The sequence below is a fragment of the Stegostoma tigrinum genome, chromosome 5, assembly GCF_030684315.1.
Source record: "Stegostoma tigrinum isolate sSteTig4 chromosome 5, sSteTig4.hap1, whole genome shotgun sequence".
In the NCBI taxonomy this organism is placed as follows: domain Eukaryota; kingdom Metazoa; phylum Chordata; class Chondrichthyes; order Orectolobiformes; family Stegostomatidae; genus Stegostoma; species Stegostoma tigrinum.
Genome location: NC_081358.1, coordinates 105,700,720 through 105,724,654, shown reverse-complemented (window position 1 = coordinate 105,724,654; position 23,935 = coordinate 105,700,720). Strand labels below are relative to the sequence as shown.

The 23,935-nt window shown below is 43.1% G+C and overlaps 1 protein-coding gene across 5 annotated transcripts in view; it reads left to right on the top strand.

Moving 5' to 3' along the window:
- Positions 1-23,935, top strand: part of fam135b (family with sequence similarity 135 member B) — a 365,288-nt gene that overhangs the window by 193,269 nt on the left and 148,084 nt on the right. For all 5 annotated transcript variants that reach the window (XM_048529329.2, XM_048529327.2, XM_048529330.2 and 2 more), the window contains one exon: positions 9,791-9,930. In XM_048529329.2, coding sequence (XP_048385286.1) covers positions 9,791-9,930 — 140 coding nt within the window. The remainder of the gene's footprint in view (positions 1-9,790; positions 9,931-23,935) is intronic.

Sequence of the window (23,935 nt, the reverse complement as noted above, 5' to 3'; positions counted from 1 at the left end):
TGGAGGGCAGTGTGGAGCGAACAAGGGAGTCACGCGCATTATCCTCCGACACTTCCGCCATTTACACTCCGACCCCACCACCCAAGACATTTTTCCATCCCCTCCCCTGTCTGCTTTCCGGAGAGACCACTCTCTCCGTGACTCCCTTGCTCGCTCCACACTGCCCTCCAACCCCACCACACCCGGCACCTTCCCCTGCAATCGCAGGAAATGCTACACTTGTCCCCACACCTCCTCCCTCACCCCCATCCCAGGCCCCAAGATGACATTCCACATCAAGCAGAGGTTCACCTGCACATCTACCAATGTGGTATACTGCATCCACTGTACCCGGTGCGGCTTCCTCTACATTGGGGAAACCAAGCGGAGGCTTGGGGACCGCTTTGCAGAACACCTCCGCTCAGTTCGCAACAAACAACTGCACCTCCCAGTCGCAAACCATTTCCACTCCCCCTCCCATTCTCTTGATGACATGTCCATCATGGGCCTCCTGCACTGCCACAATGATGCCACCCGAAGGTTGCAGGAACAGCAACTCATATTCCGCCTGGGAACCCTGCAGCCATATGGTATCAATGTGGACTTCACCAGTTTCAAAATCTCCCCTTCCCCTACTGCATCCCTAAACCAGCCCAGTTCATCCCCTCCCCCCACTGCACCACACAACCAGCCCAGCTCTTCCCCCCAACCCACTGCATCCCAAAACCAGTCCAACCTGTCTCTGCCTCCCTAACCGGTTCTTCCTCTCACCCATCCCTTCCTCCCACCCCAAGCCGCACCCCCAGCTACCTACTAACCTCATCCCACCTCCTTGACCTGTCCGTCTTCCCTGGACTGACCTATCCTCTCCCTACCTCCCCACCTACACTCTCTCCACCTATCTTCTTTACTCTCCATCTTCGGTCCGCCTCCCCCTCTCTCCCTATTTATTCCAGTTCCCTCCCCCCATCCCCCTCTCTGATGAATGGTCTAGGCCCGAAACGTCAGCTTTTGTGCTCCTGAGATGCTGCTTGGCCTGCTGTGTTCATCCAGCCTCACATTTTATTATCTTGGAATCTCCAGCATCTGCAGTTCCCATTATCTCTTAGAGAAAAATGGAAACTAGGATCTCCTGGACTTTAATCTCAGTACACCACTACTTTGATTTTGATTGGCTAATCATTTGCAAGTTTTACAGTATGATTACCAGTACTTCAGTAGTGCATATGGTTGGCCCATGAAATTTATGGTCCGTAGACATTAATCATCTTCAGTTGTGTTTGGAGAGTTATCTTGAGTCACAGTCAGCTGAAACACAGTCTCTGTGCTGTTAAATTATGCTTTAATTCTCTGTCTTTTAATTCACCTTTTTTTGGAGCCAGACTCTTCGGGCCAGTGGCTGTTTATGTTATTACATCTGTTTCTATTGCCCTATCAGTCTGCCAAAAAAAGGATTTAGCAACATAAATGTCAGGATTCAAGTGATAAACTCTGGGCTTCTGGTTTCAATTACAAGATCAGTCACAATTCAGTTTTCATTTTCACCCTGTAGACATCTTTGGCAAATTTCAGAAAACATCCCTAATTTCAGGGATTTTAACTTGAGTTATACTTCTAGTTCTATCTCGGTTGTCTTAAAAATCTATCGAAGAGTCCAAAGCTGTCTATGTGCTGACCCACAGCAAGGCTCATTCATTCGATCATTGCTGGCCCATACTGGCACGTATCCCTGGTTGTGTCTTCAGCTGCCTGTGCCCTGCTTACATGTGTCTACCTCTCTCTTGTAGATGCTCCATTAATCCTACATTTCTGACTGAGCATTTGGCCACCAGCCCCAAATCTCCTTGTGTGTTCCTGTGTCAGATTTTTCGTGCTTCTGCTCCTTTTGAAGAGCCTTGGGATTTTTCAAGGCAATATGTTAATACTGTCACAACCCACTGAGGAAACATGCTGGAAATAAAACTCCTCTGTTCGAGGTTGTCGCGAAAAAAAAATTTAAAAAGTACACAGAATTTTCCAATTTGCCCGACTTTCAGGCCCAGACTGACAGGAAGCAGTTACCTGTTTTGTACAGAGTCACTATTTGTATCAAGTACCTAGACTGTAAATACTGATAATAGGTTTGCATGTAATACTACTAATTTGGATTAAATTAGATTTTATTGTCACGTGTACCCGAATACAGGAGTACAGAAAAGTGTACAGTGCCTCCACTCTCCAGCATCATCTTAGAATACAACAGTTAGAATTAAAAACGAGAGCCAAAATTCAAGAAGGAGAACTAAAAGGAAAAGAAAATGTTCAGGTCATCCTCACTGTTGCTATTATGAGGCTTGAGCCGGGCCCACCAACACAGTAGTGCCACCACTGCTTCCACCTCTGTCAATGCAGTCGCCTCAAACCCTGCGCCGTGCCAGCCCCCTCTCCGGACCCCCCAGCCTGAAAGTCGCCACACACTCTGGCGCCATCACATGCCAGTCGGCCCACCTCAATGCCACTGCCGCCATCTTGGAATCAGTTGAATTGTCAGAGCTCATAACCTTCCTGAATCAGTGTAAGGATGTTACCGTTTGAACCAGCACTGACACCAGAACTGCCATTGATGCCGATGTGGCTGCCCCAGTGCCTCGAGCCCTGTGCCGGGCCTACCCAACAGAGGAGTAGCGACGCTGCGGCGCCATCTCTCAGCGCTGGGACAACACTTTCTGCTATCACCGACGCTACTGGTTCCACAGCAGTCGTGCTCCTAGCGTAAAATGTAGCAAAAAAGAAAGGTAGAAGGAAAAGAGGAAGAAAAGAAAGCGAAATGGATGGAAGAAAGCAGTGAACGGGAAGGAGCCTGAACACTGCTACTCCGCTACTGCCATCTTTGATTTATCAATCCCAATTTTAGGAAAAAAATTATGGCCAGCCTTGGTGGCTTTGAACAGTTGTTTTTCTTTTGAAGACACGGGTGATCACATGTGGTTCAGGATTCTCCTATTCTCAAACACTTTGTCTCAGCAAGTCTTTTGAATATCCCACTGTGTTCTTGAAACCTGTTTAAAAATGAAAAACACTAAACCTACTGTGGCAATGGGAGAGATAACAAAGTGTGAGGCTGGATGAACACAGCAGGCCAAGCAGCATCTTAGGAGTACAAATGCTGATGTTTCAGGCCTGAAACCTTCATCAGAAAAGGGGAATGGGGAGAGGATTCTGAAATAAATAGGGAGAGAGTGGGAGACGGACTGAAGATGGATAGAGGAGAAGGTAGGTGGAGAAGAGAGCATGGGTGGGGAGGTAGGGAGGGGATAGGTCAGTCCACGGAGGACAGACAGGTCAAGGGGATGGGATGAGGTTAGTAGGTAGGAAATGGAGGTGCAGCTTGAGGTGGGAGGAGGGGATAAGTGTGAGGAAGAGCAGGTTAGGGAGCCGGGCATGAACTGGGCTGGTTTTGGATGCAGTGGGGGGAGGGGAGATTTTGAAGCTGATGAAATCCACATGGCAATGGGAGAAGCCTAAAGGGTTGATCGTGTCCAATTCCAATGTGAAATATCTGTATTTGTGTGAAATAGGTGAGCTGTGATTTGGGTGAATAGTTCTTTGTTTCAAATAGGTTGAACAGAAGTAATTTCTTATGATTATCAATTTACAAACCTGGTGGTGAAACAAAATGATGATGATGATTAATAATAATAATAATAATAATAATAATAATAATAATAAATATTCTGATGAAATACTGTGACAAAGATGGTTCTCTCCTTTCCCTTGTGTTTTTCTTTCCTGCCCCCACCAGCACCCACACCATTTTCTCCCTTCCTCTCCCGCAGCTTATGATTCCTCCTGGCATGCTTTTATCCAAAGTTGCCACCAGTACCATGCTCAGGTCAGAGATAATGGGAACTGCAGATGCTGGAGAATCCAAGATAACAAAGTGTGGAACTGGATGAACACAGCAGGCCCAGCAGCATCTCAGGATGCTCAGGTCATTTGTTTTCACTTGTCAGTCTGGATGGTTCATACCATTATAACCTTGCTTCCTGTTCTACACAAGCAGAGGTCCAGTCATCGACACTTTCAAGCCAGAATGATACTAATGTTAATTATTATATTGTAACTGACATATTTTTTATGAAAGATAATAAAATGTGAGGCTAGATGAACACAGCAGGCCCAGCAGCATCTCAGGAGCACAAAAGCTGACGTTTCGGCCTAGACCCTTCATCACATATGTTTTATGAAGTCCTGTTTAATCAGAATTGAATTTTTATTCTGTATGTTGTATATCTAGGCTACTTTCACTGATCTATGACATGACAGTGCTTTTGTCATAAAACCTACAGTTTTTCACACCCTGCCCTCCCATCCTTGCTGTTCCTTCAGGTCAAGGTGTCAAGCAGAGACTTGGAACATCCCTACAGGGCAAGAAGGGAAGCAGATTAGAGTGCAAATCAAGAGTTACAATGGCATATCTTTGAACAGATGGATTAGCAATAGTGTTAGCAGAAATTGGCAGGAGATCATCCCTCCCCCAATCCAGGAATAGTTGATACACAGTTGGGAAGATCTATAGGAAAGAAATTAGAGCAAGATTCTAACAGAATCACAGGAACTGACATTATATCATGATATTCTGGCATACAACTACAGGAAAAATAAATTGTAAAATTCCTCTTTTTGACCTATTGTAATTAATGGATTATCACCTCCAGTGAGGTAAAGGAAGGAAGAATTTTAATGTCTAACTCATTACAGTGGAAAAAAAAATAATGTTCTTTAATTTATCTTCTCCACCTGCTAAACAGCTTGAGCTGTTATTCCATAAAATTAACAGAACAGTCAGACTGCATTGTGTGGCCGTGTGGAGGCTAGTGTTTTTGTTTCAGCACTGTGTGTACATTTGCATCCTCAGAATTTTGATTACTTCTAGCTCTAACTTCAGCCAACATTCAGGGAGCATCTGCTCAAATTATGCAGATTGTAATATCAATCAACTTAAAATAGAGTTGATAGCAGTTTTTTGATGCAGTGTGTCATTGTGTGGATTTAACTGTGAGGCAACAACCTGCCAAACTGAAATATACCATAGCTGAAAGGGATTTTGCTTCCTTCATAACTGGTGACAGTCAACACCCATTCTACAGGTTAGTGCCTGGTCACGGCAGAGGTCATGTGCTGACATCAAGGCAGACTGATGAACATCTGAACATGGGACAACTTATCCACCACGACAAGCCAGAAAGTAGCTACTGGGTGTACAAGGAATATAACATAGCTTTTGTATCTGCTTGCATGTGGATAGCATGCAAATATTAGAAGATATTCCAACACAAAGATGTCAGAACAGACCATTGGATGTTTAAGCAAAACTATAACCTAGTCCTGCAGTGCTTGGCTGTCTCCTGCACGCTATTATTCTCATGAGGCTAAATTCTAAATTGCTACCAACTGTGCAGCACCAAGATGCTGCTGTTGCTGCTGCTGGTGATGATGATGAGGAGGAGGAGGCAACCAAAGCAATGAGTCATCTAACTGTCACACAAGTAAATGAATCCAAACTCTCTAAGTCCGATACATTCATCACTGACCATTGCAGCACTCACTCAGTTATATTACAAGCATAAAATCCTCCAGAAAATAGAACTTTCAAATTGAACGTGTCATTACATTTGCATACAGACATCAGTTCATTAACCCTCAGTATTACTTTGCATTTTCAGGACTAAGCAGCAGTACCCTCGTTTGGCTGGTGGAACACTGTCGGTTCTATGTTCTATCAGTTTCAGTTAGGGAGACCATGGATTACTTTAACTTGAAGCATTGTGGGATCCAACTTTGAACTGCACCATCTCAAACAAGTCAGGCCTGGCTGGATAAAGGGCAGAATTAATTATGCTGGAGGAGCGGCAGAGCCTGGAGTAGCAGTGCGGTCAGCCTGACAGAGGATGTTGCCATGTTTTATTCTTAGGGTCCTAGTCATAATGGATACTTTCCAGTCTATCCCTTATGAAAAGACCTCAGGAATCAAGTGAAGTTGAGGAAAAGATAAATGTTAATAATCCAATATGTGGTCATAGTTACATATTTAATCATGAATAAAATTCCCATTCATAAAAAAGGGCAGAAACTTCAAATATCTTCAAATAATAAATCTCATATAAGACATACTTCTGTTTATGTTGAAGCTCAAACAGTAGCTCATCCTCTAATATCTACCCCAAGCTGTCAGTTACATTGTGAACTCAGAAACCCCCGCTGAGAAAATAGAAGCTTTTCTAACTCTGCGAAGCATTCATTATGGCATAAAATTAACTCTTGGAAAAATGTCACCAAATTGCTCATCAGAGTAAGGCAAGAGGCCCTTTTTTCCAACCTTCCTCTGCAAATCAAACAATGAAACTGTTGTATTTAAACTATCATTGTCAGCTGCGACTTTTTAAATTAAAGTTAAGGCGTAGGTGATTTTAAAACAAAACTCCAAAACACGATAATTATCTACCCTTCAGGGGCATTCATTTCTACTCCACCACACCGAGGATAAGGCACTGGCAACAATCAGAATTCTATCTGTTTCAACTCTCAGCTCATTTTAGATGGAGCACCAACTTTGTCATATTGAATGTGTAAATTGTCTGCTCTTTTTTTACCCTTACTGCTAATAAGGATTCGTCCAGAAATGGATTTTTGAATCTGTATCCCATCAGCAATTTTTATGGACTTGGGGAATTTTCCTGATGCACAGATCCATGGCATGAGGAATCATCGGCAGAAAACCACAACCTGCTGCTGCATGCCATCACATATTTCAGTCACGTCCCAGTACCCTTGTCATAATTTAAATACAAGCCATGAGCTTTGATTATTTGTTTCATTCCTTTGAGATTTCACAGAGCTATAATTTAATATAAGGCTGTGTTACAGCTGAGGTTGGAAGGGTACATTGTTTCCTTTTCTAGCCCCACACCTCCTCTGATCACAAATGATGTTAGATTTTCTCAGATTGATGATATAGCTAATTACATAGGTCTTGGACTGCCTCACGGATCATATCAAGAACAAGTTAGCCAGGTTTCTTCAGTCAACAGCAAACAGTTGGTGTATTGGAACACTCCAACTTAGTCAAACAAAGATGCAAAGATTATTGACAAACAGTTGGATTTTGAAATAATGGGAACTGCAGATGCTGGAGACTCCAAGACAACAAAATGTGAGGCTGGATGAACACAGCAGGCCAAGCAGCATCTCAGGAGCACAAAAGCTGACGTTTCGGGCCTAGACCCTTCATCAGAGAGGGGGATGGGGGGAGGGAACTGGAATAAATAGGGAGAGAGGGGGAGGCGGACCGCCTCTAGGCAGTCTAGGCCCGAAACGTCAGCTTTTGTGCTCCTGAGATGCTGCTTGGCCTGCTGTGTTCATCCAGCCTCACATTTTGTTGTCTTTGAGTTGGATTTTGAATGTATCTTAAAACTTTCAATGAAAGAAAATGAGCGCGCACACACACACACACACACACTCAGATACAAGTCTGAGAAGAAACAAATAAAAAGCCTCTAACATTTTGAAGTTAAAGTAGTTTTTAGTCAAATGGTGTTGCTGCAAAATCAGTTTGTGTGTATTCTTGCTTGTCAGAGTTACATTTTGGAAAATTAAGGAAAATTGATTTATTTCTGGTTTTGTGGAAATATCAATGAACAGCTTTTTTTAAAAAAAAGTAACCATATGCTCACTGTGGGCATTGAAATTTTTATATGAATCATGTGACCAATGATAACTACTTCTTTTCCAACAGTTCAAAATGTTTTTAAACAGTGACTAGCTTGCAGAGGGACCTGTTTTATGCGGTAGAATTGGAGGAAAGCCTGCTAGGTATAAGCTGTTTTGAAGGAAAGTTTGCTAAGAATGAGCTGCACAGTTAATCTCTCCTATTTCTGGAAAGTAAATTACCTTGTTGGGCTCTGGGAGAGAGGAACCCATTTGTTGTCTCAAAGGATTAGTTGACAAAGCATTGGAAGATTTCTGAGCAGGTGATGTTCGAAGAACTTCAGAGACAACCATGCATGGCTAGTGACTCTGCCACTCTCACCTGAACATTAGAGCAACAGACTCAGTAGCATTGTACATTTTATCCTTTTTGCCTTCAAGAATAGCACATTGACTTCTTTTTTCACCCCAGAAAACATTTTTCTGAAGTTTTTTTTTTCTTTTACCTCATTTATTTTAAGTATACATGAGTTTGAATGTTTTCAGAGTATTTGGAGGGATATATAACTATACATGCATGGTACTGACTGTGTATTTTAAATCATAATTATGTCATTATTGAAGAGATTTATTAAGAAACCAAAATGGTAGTTCATTTTGTTTAAAACTTCGTATAGGTAAGGCAATCTTGATAACCAGGGGGATAAAAAAGGTATTTTTATGTTGAGACCCATGGATTAGTGGGACTGCAGCAACATTGGCAGGGTGCAGTCTCAGTTATAATACTGATCTGTGTTTGATATTATTTAGCTGCTGGTAGTGATGAGACTTTCTGGAAATGATGAGTAGTTATACAGAAATCCACTTGACGAACTCTCTCTGCATTGTGATGATGACTTTCACTAGGATTAGTCCACACATTTCACTGAAGGGCGGTAAAAAGAAAGGGGAGGGAGCAATGGTGTGTTGCTGTTTGGGTAAACCAAATTATCTATCTGACTGTGTTCAGAAATGCATTGATCTTATTCCACACACAGAATGGACCGTGTAACGTCTCTGAAAATCTCACAAACAAAATGACTGCAGCCAAGCTCTTGCTCCTTGCAGGTGGAGCATTATCACTGTTATGCCCAGGGCCTTGTCCTGAGCAAAGTATCCTCTGTTTAAAATTTCAAGATATTGAACCTAAGTTCCTGTCTAAGCTACTTACCATCTGGTTGGAAATATATTGCCATTATGAAATTATTGTTGGGTCAAAATCCTAGAATTCTTTCCCTCATGGCATTTTGCATCTACCTACATAACCTAGACTACAGTGGTTCAAGAAGCCAATTTTAGAATCACAATAAATGTTAGCTGAGCTAGCAACACATACATCCTGTAATTGTATTAAAAATATAATCATTTAAAAATAATTAGATCACATCTCTTCATAACATTGCCATCGTTTGGTTAAGTGAGTAGTTGTTTATAAATGAATTTCATTACAAGGTGTCGTAACATATAGAAAGAAAAAAATCATATTTGCATGCACTTCTTGAAGTTAAACAGTGAGTGCAGTTTTTTTAGCATCTTGTTACTCAGATAGTTCAGAACAATGTTTTTTTTCAGCGTTGTGGATAATCTTTAGGAGATTGAGCTGCAATATTAAACTCCATTGAAATAGTTTGGCATTCTGATTTCTTTTTTATGTTTTCCACAAAATGTAGGGCATTATGATTAGCATTTACCAGTTTCTGTATGCCCCTTTGGCAGACACACAAAGCACAGTAATAGACCCAGAGTTTCCTTCAGACATGTCTTTTGGGTATTCCTCCCTTTTTCTCTTCCCAACATTGGGTCAGGGAAAATCACTGACAAGGACAGTACAAAAATAAGCAAGTTCAAAGGTTTTTTTCTTTGGAGGGAAAAGGGATTGTTAAACTATGGTATTAAACTGGAAAATATGTGGATCTTGGTAATAAAGGTGTGAGCTTGCTGTATGTCTTTGTCCTTTCACTGTGCTTAAGAATTCTCTTTCAGCCAGGAGTTCAAGTAATTTCAGAAATTGAGAGCAGCCTGAGTTTAATTTGAGGCAGTAAATGTGTTTAGTTTCTGTATACAATTAGGTTGTTTTTTTTTGCAGGTGATTCGGTCCCCGGTCAGCCCTTCATTCATGACAACACAGCCTACAGCAAGATATTCCAGATCTTGTACAGAAATGAAGAGATCATAGTGAACAACTCCAGCCTTTTCAGAGTTCACCTCTTATTGGATGGAGAGAGGGTGAGTTACTTTGTGAAACATTGTACTCTTTAAGGAGAACAACACTGCAAGTAGGAAACTGGTTTTGAAAAGAGAAAGGGTCATATTTTCATCACAGATACATTGTGGCCCAATTTCAAACCTGTGTTTCCATCATCAAGGTTCTCTGCCAAGAGGACTGGATTGCCACATTCCATCTGTAAACTATTCCCTTCAACTTGTCTGGATATAACTAAATGGCAAACGTGCATGTAATTCCTTGTTGGATTAGCTGCCTCTAATTATGAACTTTGGAAATAATAAAAAGAAAAGCACATTGAAACACTGGATCAGTAAGGCAGAACTGACTAGTTTAATGAGCTGTTAAATACTCAGGAAAAAAAAAACTGGTGGAAAGCCCTGTATATAGAATTTAATAATTGTTTATTATTAACAATATTTGTCATTTACTCTTATTTTCTTCAATCACTTTACATGCCATTAGATTTTCAAGAAATTTTGTCTGTATATGAGATTAATATTTACTAACTGGGAAACTAATTGGCAGGAAAATGATCAAAACAATCATAATCATGTGTTCCCATGTAGAAATTTACAAAGGCATGCTAGGATCATTGAGCAAAACTCAGTCTAAACATTGACAGAATAATATGTTGATCTTGCTGAACACTTGTAGGTCAGATAATTCACTCACAGTACAGCTTGAGCCTTGCAATAATAGGTACCACCATGTGGGAGTGCAAATATGGAGGCATTTTTGCAGGGAGAGGGTGAAGTAAGAACTAAGAAGAAAGGGAGGTATTTTAAAATGGAGGCATAAAATGGTGTCTGTGAGTAAATGATATAAGAGGCTGCTCTGAATCTGGTTTTGTGCTTGCAGAATGGCTGAGGAAGTCCAGTATGGAGGATAAATTCAGGAAGGTAGAATTTTTAGCTAGAAGAATAACCCCGATCTTGTTAAATGGTGGAGAAGGCTTGAAGGGCCAAGTGGTCTATTGATGGTACATTTCTTGAGTTCTTTATAGCTATTGCATGGGCAGTCTGTAAGAATACCAGTGTCTAGTTCTTCTCTTCTTACCATCTTCGTTCTGCACTGTAACCTGTGAAAACAGACACAATGTAGACTCTAGAAGCACCACAAGGCAGTGTATTGGAATATCTATGGACAGAATTTCTTCAACAATTATATCCCCTAACGATATTAGCACCTTCTGAAAGGCAATTAAAGGCAGACAACAGATGTTGGCTTTACTAAGTGATGCCTTCATCCTAATAATGATGGAAATATAAATGCATGGACTTACTCAGTTACAAATGAATAAAACAACAATGAGCAATCATTAATAAAAAAAAACAAATGGTTAAACCGACTCAGTCAGTTGCAAGAAACAGTTTTGTGCAAATCTTTCCAGAATTTTTAAATGACACTTTAAAAACAGCCTGAAAATTCTCAGTCAAAATGTAAAATTAAATATACAATAATTCTATTGGTATCCTCAGATGAATCTAAAAGGTGGAAATACAATTGTTACTTTTCAAAGACTTTGAGAGATATCTTCTCCAACTGCTTATTGCTCCAGGCCCCTTCCTTCCTCTGGAGAAACCCTTCTCCTTGGTCCCTTCATGATGTCAGATCTTCAAATATATTCCCTTTGTTTCAAAATCAGTTCAGCATGGTTTACAGTAAAAGCTAAGACAAAAATAGAATGTGAAATTTGCAGAGATGCATTTGAGCAATCAGAATGTTCACTAATGATATCTCACTTTGGGAAAACCTACCACGGCCAGGAGAAAAGAAGCCCAAAGGGAATTACTAAGGGATTTTCTGAAATGAAATCAAATTGTTATCCAGAGAAAACATAGATCATGGTTATGTATCTAGGGAGTTGTTAAACCAGCTAGGGGAGGGATGTGAGACAATCACAACATCAGAAAATGTGGCAAGAACTATCTATCTTTCCCTGTCTTTAAACATGCGCTTCCTTAAAAATGCTAAGTTGCAATGCTTGCTTGGCAGCTTATCCCCCACCTTCGGCCCGACAGTGGCAGCGGTGTTTATCATCTACAAGATGAACTACTGCACCTCACCCAGGCTTTTCAAATGCACCTTCCAAACTCTCAATTTCTGTTACCTCCAGGACAAGGACGACACACGTTTGCGAATGGCACCATCTGGAAGTCGGCCTCCAACCCACTGACTACCCTGATATGGAAATGTGTCACCATTCCTTCAGTGTCAGGGGATCAAAATCCTGGAATTCTACCTTTAACCCCATTGTGGGTCTACCCACAGACCCAAGGCTGCAGTAGCTCAAGAAGGCAATTCCACCACCACCACCACCTTCCCCAAGACAATGAGAGATGGTCAATCAATGCAAGCATTACATCCTGGTGAATTATTGTAAAACAAAGTTATGCAAAATGTGATCATGGGCTTGAAAATCTCAACTATACTGGCATTTTCCAGGGTGCTCATGGTGAATCACATGATAACTTTACAGTGTCATGTACACTATATCTATTAATTCGTAAAGTGTATCTGTGTTTAAACTAAGATAATAAAATGTGAGGCTGGATGAACACAGCAGGCCAAGCAGCATCTCAGGAGCACAAAAGCTGACGTTTCGGGAAGGGTCTAGGCCCGAAACGTCAGCTTTTGTGCTCCTGAGATGCTGCTTGGCCAGCTGTGTTCATCCAGCCTCACATTTTATTATCTTGGAATCTCCAGCATCTGCAGTTCCCATTATCTCTGTGTTTAAACTAGCTTGTCCTTATAGTCCAGTTTCTATAAGTCAGTCATACTTCCTGATTTAGTCAGAACCTTTGTTGCTTTGAATCAAGTTACACCTGATAATGCAAATCACTATTATCAAATTTGCCATGAACACCCAGAAAATGCCAATTTTAGTTCAAGTTTTGAAGTTCATAATCACATTTTGCATAATTTTTGTTTGAGACTAATCACAGGGTGTATACATCACTAACTATGTCAGGATTGACACCAAGGAGCAGCTTAGAAGGAGCTGGCCTTTCCTGGTGTCCTTGACAGTTAATAAAATCCAGTACCTGGAGTGTGTAATATTTACCTATACTGCTTTGTTTTTAACAGACAAAAGCCCCAGCTCTCACTTAGAAGTGGCACAAATCACCAGAGTAAATCCAACATGTTGCGAAAGCCATAACTCATTTCATATCAAAAAGAAAATGCAAAACTTTTAAAGCATTAAAAATTGACTGAAGAACATGAAATCAAAATAACTGTCTCCAAAATAATCACTTATTCATTTAGCATGGACAGTATTGGCTAGGGGGAGGCAATGGCCTGGTGGTATTATGGGTGGACTGTCAATCCAGAGACCGAGATAACATTCTGGGAACCTGGGTTTGAATCCCACCATGACAGATGGTAGAATTTACATTTAAAATATATCTGGAATTAAACTGCTAATGATGATTGTGAATGAATTGTTAATTGTTGGGGGAGAAAAACCCATCGACTTCGCTAGATAGTAGAAACTGCAGATCTGGAGAATCTGAGATAACAAGGTGCAGTGCTGCGGGAGAGAGGACGCTGACACCGATGCAACTTCGCCAACGCAGATGTCTGTCCGCCCACTGACGCCGACATCGCTCCACCCACCGCAAACGCCGCTCCGTCCACTGGCTCCACAGCCAGCAGCTCCAGAGGAGACAACAGCAACCAGGCCTGCCGCAGTTTCACCATCCCCGCAAACCTCCCTCTCACTGAGGGTGAACGGCCAGACCTCAGTAAAGGGCTCACCTTTGTCCTCCTCCACCTACACATCAAAGAATATCGCTCATGATTGGAATTTGAACAGTTTTTTTTGCCGCCTTCGCGTTTCCTTCTTTAATCATGAGCCTAACCCTACCACTACTGACCCCTTCTCCCACCTCCACAACACACCTTCCTCCTGGTCACCACCAAGGCCTCCTATCTCCAACTGCCGTCGAGACATCAACCGCCTCAACCTCTCCACCCCTTTCACCCACTCCAAACTCTTCCCCCGCAGAACCTGCAGCTTTCTGCTCCCTCTGCTCCAATCCCACCCTCACCATCAAACCTGTGGACAAGGGAGGCGCAGTTGTAGTATGGCGCACTGAGCTCTACATCACCGAGGCCAGGCGCTAACTCTCCAACACCTACTCCTACCAGCTCCTGGTTCATGACCCCATCCCCGAACAACAAAACACCATCTCCCAAAGAATCCACAACCACATCACCTCAGGTGATCTCGCACCCACAGCCTCCAAACTCATCGTTCCCCAACCCAGCACCACCTGTTTCTATCTCCTTCCCAAAATACACAAACCTGACAGCCCTGAGTCGACCCATTGTCTCTGCCTGCTCCTGCCCCACTGAACTTATTTCCTCCTACCTCGACTCCATTTTCTCCATCTTGGCCCAGGAACTCCTTACATATGTCCGTGACATCACCCACGCCCTCCACCTGCTCCAGAACTTCCAATTCCCTGTCCCAACACCTCATCTTTACCATGTACGTCCAGTCCCTATCCACCTGCATTCCCCGTGCAGATGGCCTAAAGGCCCTCCACTTCTTCCTGTCCTGCAGACCCGACCAGTCCCCCTCTACCAACACCCTCAACCGCCGAGCCGAACTCGTCCTCGCCCTCAACAATTCCTCCGACTTCCTACAGACAAAGTGGGTGGCCATGGGTACCCGCATGGGCTCAAGCTATGCCTGACTCTTCGTAGGATACGTGGAACAATCCTTTTTCTGTACCGACACTGGCCCTAAACCCCACCCCTACCTCTGTTACATTGATGACTGTTTCGGTGTCGCCTCGTCCTCCCACAAGGAGCTCGAACAGTTCATCCACTTTGCCAACACTTTCCACTCCAACCTCAAGTTCGCCTGGACCATCTCTAATACCTCCTTCTCCTTCCTGGACCTCTCTGTCTCCATCTCTGGCATCCACTGAGAAACTGAAATTCATTTCAAGTCCAGCGACTCCCACAGCTATCTAGAATACATCTCTTCTCACCCACCTTCCTGCAAAAATGCCATCTCCTATTCCCAATTCCTTTGCCTCTGCGGCATCTGCTTCCAAAATGAGGCATTCCACTCCCGTACATCTCAGATGTCCTCATTTTTCGACAACCGCAACTTGCTCCCCTCAGTGGTCGAGAGCTTCCTCGATCGTGTCTGCCACATTTCCCGCACCACGCCCCTCACACCCCCTCCCCGCAATAACAACAGAAACAGAATCACCGTCATCCTCACATACCGCCCCACCAACCTCCGGATCCAACGCATCACCCTCCGACACTTCTGCCATCTGCAGTCTGACCAAACCACCAAAGATATTTTTCTCTCCCCACCCTTATCTGCTTTCCGGAGGGACCACTCTCTCCGTGACTCCCTTGTCCGCTCCACACTCCCCCCCAGCCCCACCACACCCAGCGCATTTTCCTGCAACCGCAGGAAGTGCTACACCTGTCCCCACAACTCCTCCCTCACCCGCATCCCAGGCCTCAAGAAGAATTTCCACTTCAAGCAGATGTTCACCTGCACATCTGCTAATGTGGTATATTGCATGCGCTGTTCTCATTGTGGTGCCCTCTACTTCGGGGAAACCAAGCGGAGGCTTGGGGACGGCTTTGCAAAACATCTAAGCTCAGTTCGCACTAAACAACTGCACCTCCCAGTCGTGAACCATTTTAACCCCCCCTCCCATTCCTCAGATGACATGTCCATCATGGGCCTCCTGCAGTGCCACAATGATGCTACCTGAAGGTTGCAGGAACAGCACCTCATATTCGGCTTGGGAACCCTGCAGCCCAATGGTATCAATGTGGACTACACAAACTTCAACATCTCCCCTCCCCCTACCATATTCCAGCTCATCCCTGCCTTCCTAACCTGCCCTTACCCCCACCTATCCCCTCCTCTCACCTCAAGCCCCACCCCCATCTCCTACCTACTAACCTCATCCTACCCCCTTGACCTGTCCATCCTCCCTGGACTGACCTACCTCCCTACCTACACTCACCTTTACTGGCTCCATCCCCGGCACTTTAGACCTGTGTGTTTCCTCTCCCCCAACTTCTCCTCTATCCATCACCTATCTGCCTCCCCCTCTCTCCCTATTTATTTCAGAACCCCCTTCCCCTCCCCCCATTTCTGAAGAAGGATCTAGGCCCGAAACGTCAGCATTCCTGCTCTTCTGATGCTGCTTGGCCTGCTGTGTTCATCCAGCTCTACACCTTGTTATCTCATCTAGTTCACTAATGTCATTCAGAGAAGGAAACTACCCTCCTTACCTGGTCTGGCCTCCATGTAACTCCAGACCCACTGCAATATGGATCATTCTTAACTGCCCCTTTGGGCAATTAGGGATGGGCAATAAATGCTGCCTAGCCAGTGACACCTTCGCCCCATAAATGATTTTTTTAAAAAAAGCTTGTCTTGAAAATCAAACTGACTGAGTGATTTTCTCTGGGTACAATCAGGATTGGTGAGTCAGTAGTCAGAGGATTAAAAACAAACATTTAAGACAAAAGTTGAATGGATTTTAATTGTTTTCTTTCCAGTTTTAATTGAATAACTCCTCCATCCCAAGTCATGAAATAAGTTCTACACAAACAACATGTGTTTAAAATTTACAAACACACTTACAGTGGTTTAAGGAGTTGTAATGAATATGTTAACCTGAGTTCTCCTCGTACCCCAGGTACAATCTTGCGCAGCACATGAGAGTTCCTTTTAACAAAGCGTGAAGCTGGATGAACACAGCAGGCCAAGCAGTATCTCAGGAGCACAAAAGCTGACGTTTCGGGCCTAGACCCTTCATCAGAGAGGCCTAGGCCCGAAACGTCAGCTTTTGTGCTCCTGCGATGCTGCTTGGCCTGCTGTGTTCATCCAGCTTCACACTTTGTTATCTTGGATTCTCCAGCAGCTGCAGTTCCCATTATCTCTGAAAGTTTCTTTTTGCCTGGTCTTGCCCTCAAACTGAGACCCTAAACATTTTTATTTTGCAGTTGCAGCAGTTTTGGTCCTGCTGGTCTTGAACCTTTCACTGCTGCTCTTCTGTTCGGCTTTAACACTTCTTCAGCCGTGACCTCCCTCCTCCATACCAATCCCATGGATCACCTCTGATTGTAATGACCCTTAGAGCAGGCTCAAGGAGCTGCACGATTTACTTCATCTTTGGTTGTGTTCTTGTATTGGCCTCTTATTCATCTAAACTATTTGTACAAACTCTTCCTTTATAATAAGCAAACATCTACAGAAATATGTGCACACTGTAGTGTACTTTGTTGCAACACACTTGTTCTCTCCCTCTTGAATGTGAGTCGTGGGCTATATTTAAGAAAGCAAGAGGCCAAGGATCAAGCAAGACATTCTAGCTGCTTTCCAACTTTAATTCATTTACTTTGATCTAGAAAACCACTTACATTCTGTTTTAGGGAGTAAAAATGAACAGCTTTTCTCTAGTGGTCTAAGACAAGACAAGTAATTTATCAAGGTCCTTGGCCTGGCATTCTTTTCCTGAAATGACCTCTACCGGAGATTGCATGTAGTTCTCAAGAAAACCCTTGCAGAATTGGTTCCCCTGTGTGATTTTTTTTCTCTCTGTCTATCAGATCTGTTGCTTGACCATCACTATAATATAGTACATTATTTGGCTTTATTTTGAATGGAATAGAATACAATTGCCTTAATTGTTACGAGCACTCGATGAGTGCAGGAAAAAGTTTGTCATTTGGAGACAGTAAGGACTGCAATGCTGGAAGCTAGAATACATAAATGTGAAGCTGGATATGCACAGCAGGTTAGACAGCATCCAAGGAACAGGAAAGTCAATGTTCCAGGCAAAAACCCTTTGTCAGGACTGGGGTGGGGGAGGGGAGCCCAGAAATAGAGGGAGACGATAGAGATGGAGGGAGATTGGGTGAGATGGAGATAGGTGGATGCAGGTCAGGGGTTATTGTGGTTGGTCAGTTTGTAATGTTGCCTCTTGATGACATCTTAGGTACAGAGTACCTACGTACCCATTTGTTTAGTGTTGTTACCGAGTGAAATAAAATTGGTAACTATGGGAATAGAGTTTGAAAAGTCCAGAATGATGATAAAAGTGAAGATTAAAATATTTAGGTATTAGAAGTTCTAGTTCTTTTCCAACATGGAAACCTTGTGTCTGCCGGCTTCACAACACAAGGCAACGCCACCTCCACATGCAGGCCTTGGCACAGGATTCACTCTGCTGCTGCTCCCAGACCCTGCCCATGTTCACGCTGCTTCCCACTCTGGGACTCGGCCTGTGCTCACCCTGCTACCGTCACTCCGGGACCCGACCTGTGCTTGCTGTGCTGCTGTCGCTCTGAGACTCGGCCTGTGGTCACCCTGCTGCCGTCACTCTGGGACCCAGCCTGTGCTTGCTGTGCTGCTGTCACTCTGAGGCTCAGCCTGTGGTCACCCTGCTGCCGTCACTCTGGGACCCAGCCTGTGCTTGCTGTGCTGCTGTCACTCTGAGACTCGGCCTGTGGTCGCCCTGCTGCTGTCACTCCGAGACTCAGCCCTAGTCCGTGCTCACTCTACTGCTGTCACTCCGGGACTCAGCCTGTGCTGGCCCTGCTGCTGTCTCACTGAGCCTCGGCCCTAGTCCGCACTGGCTCTGCTGCTGTCACTCCCCAACTCAGCCCTAGTCCATGTTCGCTCTGCTGCTGTCACTCCGGGACTCGGCCCTAGTCCATGCTCACTCTGCTGCTGTCACTCTGGGAGTCGGCTTATGCTGGCCCTGCTGCTGTCACTCTGGCACTCGGCTTGTGTTGGCCCTGCTGCTGCCACTCCGAGACTCGGTCCACCTACTCAATTCCAACCCGTCCTGTCACGACTCCTCTCTCTTGACCTCCTCCTCTGGGTAGGGGTAGTTAAAAGTTTTGGAGCGGTGGGAAACAAAAAACAAATTGCACAGAGGAGAAAAAGGAACTGGCGAGCAGAGTAGTTCCTACTGCAGCATCTTACTCTGTTGCTGTCTTGATTTCTTAATGCCACAAACTCCACATTATTTCTTAATAGTATCTCGAGGTTCTGTAGCAAATCAGGCTGTTTTCATGACTTGCTCCACGTTTTTGCATCACATTATCTGCTGAATTCACCTTGTTTCTGTGCCACTTAGAATTCTTCTCCCCTCAATTCCTGACATGCCAAGCCAGTGTAATTACCTGGAAGCAGCAATTCACCACTTATTTGACCAGACCTTCGTCCAACTCAGTGTTCACTAAGAAGACCCTCCATGCTCTTACAATCAGCAAGGGTAATTTGAATGGAAAACCCAAAATGGTGTGAATGAATGTTGGAAATTAATTTGCTGTACTTCATTCAACCCCTACCTTGGTCGATCACAACCGAGTTAATTTTGAAAGGAACCCATCCCTTGTGGATTTCTTTTCCAAGCTGAAGTTCCCAGTACTTGTTTAAAAGGAACCAATCTCACTGTGCTTTCTTGAGTAAGAAAGTACTAAAATATAAGAACGGTAATAAAATGTGGCACGTTGGCACAGATTAGAAATGAGAGGCAAGTTTTCAAATGCGAAAACAAAAGATACAAAGCAGTCAGTGACTCATTCCTGACAGATGCTGTCATTTAATTGGGCGATTCTGGTAGAGCCGACTTTGGCCGTTGAGTGATTTTGGGATTTTTGACTCTGTAGTTAGCCAAAAGGAGTTTGCCCAGTGCCTTTGCCAGTGGTTTTGCTGCCTTGACTTATTTACACCCATCAGAAAGAGACTTTGGGTGCAATCTGAGTGGTGTGAGCTTTGGCAATATTTGTGGCAGAATTAGCTGATAAGGTTGGCAAGGCTATGTCAACATTGGGAGCATTGCCGCCTTTTATACGTCTGAGCTGCTAGGCCAGTTTATTACTAGGTAACAGTGAGTTGCCATTTACGTGAGTCACATGCTTGAGAACTTGCAATCAGCCACTCTGTGCCATTCCCATCACCCTGGTTTTTGTTCCAGATATTTTAACGTCACTGTGGTTCCATCTTCGAATCAGAAATTATTATATGTCTTGTGATTAACATTTGATTCTTTTGGTATCCTTGTTGATCATTAATTTATAAGGTTATCATAGTCCAGGATTCACGAAGAACATTTTACATTTGTCTGTCTTAAAAATTGATTTTTTTTGATTGAAAGCAATAGTTCTTTTGGTGCTTTTGTTGCAGCGCGGACAGAATTTAAATGTTCCTACTGTAACTGTATTCAATGTGTGATAAGAGGCTGGGGCTGACTCCTGGGAGAGAATTTTCCAGACTTAAAAGGAGGTAAATGCTCAGAAACTTTCGAGAGGCAAATACAATACTAACTGGAATAAGAATGTTTAATCCACATCACAACTTAGCCATCCAGTGACTGAGTCAATGGGAGTTAGAGTATAAGCTCATAAACTCTAAGCTCAGACCTGATGCCCAGAAAAATCTGTTTGTACAAAGCATGGTCAATATCTAGTCAACATAAAAGCATTTGAATTATTCCCGAAGTTGTTAGAGATTTTGTAATATTGGGTCTTTTTGCTTCTGAGGAAAGAAGAGCGATATATGGCTAATCCATTCTATTCACGTAATGGTGGAGATATATTGAAAATTAAACAATAAGTGGTGACATTATTGTCTTTTCTTCCCATATTTTTGCCAAGTAGACTGACTTAAATTATTTCTAGTCATATTACCTCTATGTCAATTCTAACCTTCTGTTCAGTTAATTGTGAATTATATTGGACAATTTTACACTGTGTACACCCACGTAGACTTCTTTCATGCAAGCACTGCATTCAAAGCTTGGAAAAATTAAATCTACCATTGAGAATGGCTTACTAACACATAAAATCCAGATGCTAACTTGGGATAAAAAGAATGCAAAACCAAGTCTAGTTTATTAAAAACACCACACAGTTCTTTAGCTAGAATGTGATGAGGAAAAATACTCTGAGCACTAAGCTGATCAATGAGAAAATGTCATCATCACTTTTCCCCATGTTTCCACAGTTGTTATTAGTAGAGTCATAAACATACATCACTAAAGTCCCTTCAGATCTTCCAGTAATATCAAGTTGACAAATAGTGACAGGACACTGCAGAAAGGTTTGCAATCATTCCTTGCCTAGTGATAAGTTTGACTTTCTGTGATTGGACATTCAAACCTGCATTGTTGCACTTCCATTGTCAATTCTGAACAACATTTTAGTGTATGCTAAAAATATTTGATATTTTTGTAACTGCTGCCTTGAATCTTCCGGCCTTTTGCAATCATAAACTTGCTTTTTCTTTCACTATGGCAGCTTTTAAACTGTACGTTGGCACACTTTTGCTAACAATTTCAGCATAAAGCATACAGTACAGTATTATGAAAACAAGGCAGTTAGTATTTGCCTCAGAGATAATGGGAACTGCAGATGCTGGAGAATCCAAGATAATAAAGTGTGAAGCTGGATGAACACAGCAGGCCAAGCAGCATCTCAGGAGCACAAAAGCTAGTTAGTATTTGCCATTTGGCCTTGTGGAAGCAGTGGAAGCATAGGTAAGTTGTAAAAAAGTCATGACTAGTTGTAACAGAGAGATGTCATCACTTAATCCTTTTCTTGTCTTTGCTGTCTTGAAATCTGCAAACTTTTAAAAAATTCATTCATGGGATGTGGGTGCTGCTGACTGGGCCAGCATTTATTGCCCATCCTTAGCGGTCCTTGAGAGGGAATGGTGAGTTGCCTTGAACTGCTGCAACCCAGTTACTGTAGCAGAGTGATAATACTGTAAGGGAGTGAATTTCCAGGATTTTGATTCAGCGACAAATAAATAACATAATAATAATAATAATTAGGAAGACATATGTGTTTTCCCCATAGCCTAAAGCAGTAGGGTAGTTTATATTCACTCTCCTCCTTACTTGCTGTACTCTGAAATTGTCTGGCGTATCCCCAAAAGGTGAAGACCGAATAATTTACACCAAGATGGGAATTGTCAGTCCCCCGTAGCATTTTTTTCTTTCAATCATCACTGGCACACTAAATGGATGGCCCCAAGTTTTATGTACATCTGCTGTCCAATCGGAGAGGGGCAAAATACAAGCCTGTGTAAATCCGTTTGAGACTCAAGGGCTAGTGATGTGTTCTGCGTCTCTGGCTTGTAGGACCAGTTTGTTTGTAATGCCGATGAACTGCAATCTTGCAACTTAATACGTATTCTGTGCCTGATGTAATTCTACCATTGTCCACACAACCTCAATGCAAAGTCTCAATTTTATTCAACATCTGCTTTGAAAACTCTTCTTTATTTCTCAGGAAAATTTTATTCTGCAGATGCTCGAACAGATGTAGGTGACTTTTGTGTGTCTTTTTATTTGCTTAACTACAGATTCTTAGGAACACCTCATGAGAAATATTAAGTATGTAACCATGGAAAGGTACAATCCAGAACAGCCTTCAATCAGTTGTGCTGCATGTTTGGATGACTGGTAAACTTGTTTGATGAGAAGGGTGTTTTGACTTAAAAACAGGGTGCTGGAAGCACTAGCGGGTCTGGCTGCATCCATGGAAACATAAACAGAGAATTTAACATCAGCAGAAATCAGTATGTGTCAATTTTGGTAAGTTGCATGGAGGAATTCTCTCTGCAAGGCCACTTGAGCTTTCTCCCGTTTACCTGCCTGCATCATTTGCTATGGTCCACCCCCCCCCCCCTTTCTCTAGGCCGAAGTACTTGCCATCCCCGAGATTTCACAGACTTCCTGATGATGCGGTATATTTAATAGGCAGTTATGCACAGTCAGCGCCAGTCTGGACCTACCCTTCACAGCTTATGTCATTTGCCCAGAACATGGCAGACAAAGGAAAATTGGCATCAAGGCTAAATACTGCAGATTTTGGAACACTGAAATAAGCACAAGAGGATGCTGGAGAAAGTGAGCGTGAAGAGAGAAACAGAGTTAACAATTTGAGCCCAGTGTGACTTCTTTTTGTATTCACTCACAGGACACGGCATTTATTGCCTGTTCCTGGTTACCAGTGAGAAGGTTGTGAGCTACTGTCTTGAACAGTTGACTATATTTTCTTCGTGGAGGGGCATCCAGGATTATTGACCCAGCAACCTGAAGGAGCTCTGCTTTGAGGAGTAACTGGGGTTCCTGTGAGAATGGGTGGTACAGAGGAAATCCTTTGATCTTCCCTAAGCTCTTAGTCTGACATGGAAAGTTGGTGTTGTCTTACATGCCACACCTGCCAAGTGCTGTTTCCCTTAAAATGACCAAGGTCTTCTCCCCTCAGACTATGAGGCATGACTATGAGGTAGAAGCATGTGGTGTGTGTTTGGTGCAGGCACATGATGCATGTGTGAAATTGACATCACATGGTGCCTCACAGTAACATGTTTGCCCCTTAACTGATCACTCTTGGCTAGTACGATAATCTGCCTGGCTTTGTGTCTACCCTAAAAGACAAAAGTACTGAAGGACTGAAATCTCTAAGTGAGGTAGCAAAGCTTGAAAAGGCAAGACTGAGAGCATCTTTCTAATCACCATCGTGATATCCTCGATAAGGTCCTTCTCCTTGATGTCTGAGGACATCTCCTGACTGTCTCACAACCGTTGTCTCCAAACAGACCTCACTGGGTCATAAGGGGCTAGGGGTGAGGTGTGAAGAGATTAACATCTCTGGCAAGTTTTACTGGAATAAACTCCAGTATCTTATGTTTTTTTCCCACCAACCCATCTCTTGGCCCGTTACCACTTCAGGTCACCACGCACACAAGACCAAAAAAAGAGTCTGAGAGTATCAAAATAGCCTCAAAGTGAATGAGCACTGAGAAAGAAAATGAAGATCCCTAAGATGCTTCCGGTCAAATTCATGAGATTGCATGCACGGACAGTTACCGATGTACTGCCAGCAGTATTGTAATGAAGGGTTCCAGTGAAAACCTAAGTTGCAGAGCCATAGTGTCGGTTGACTGGAGATTATCGCATTAGGGTGCGATAAGGATGTTGAATGCCA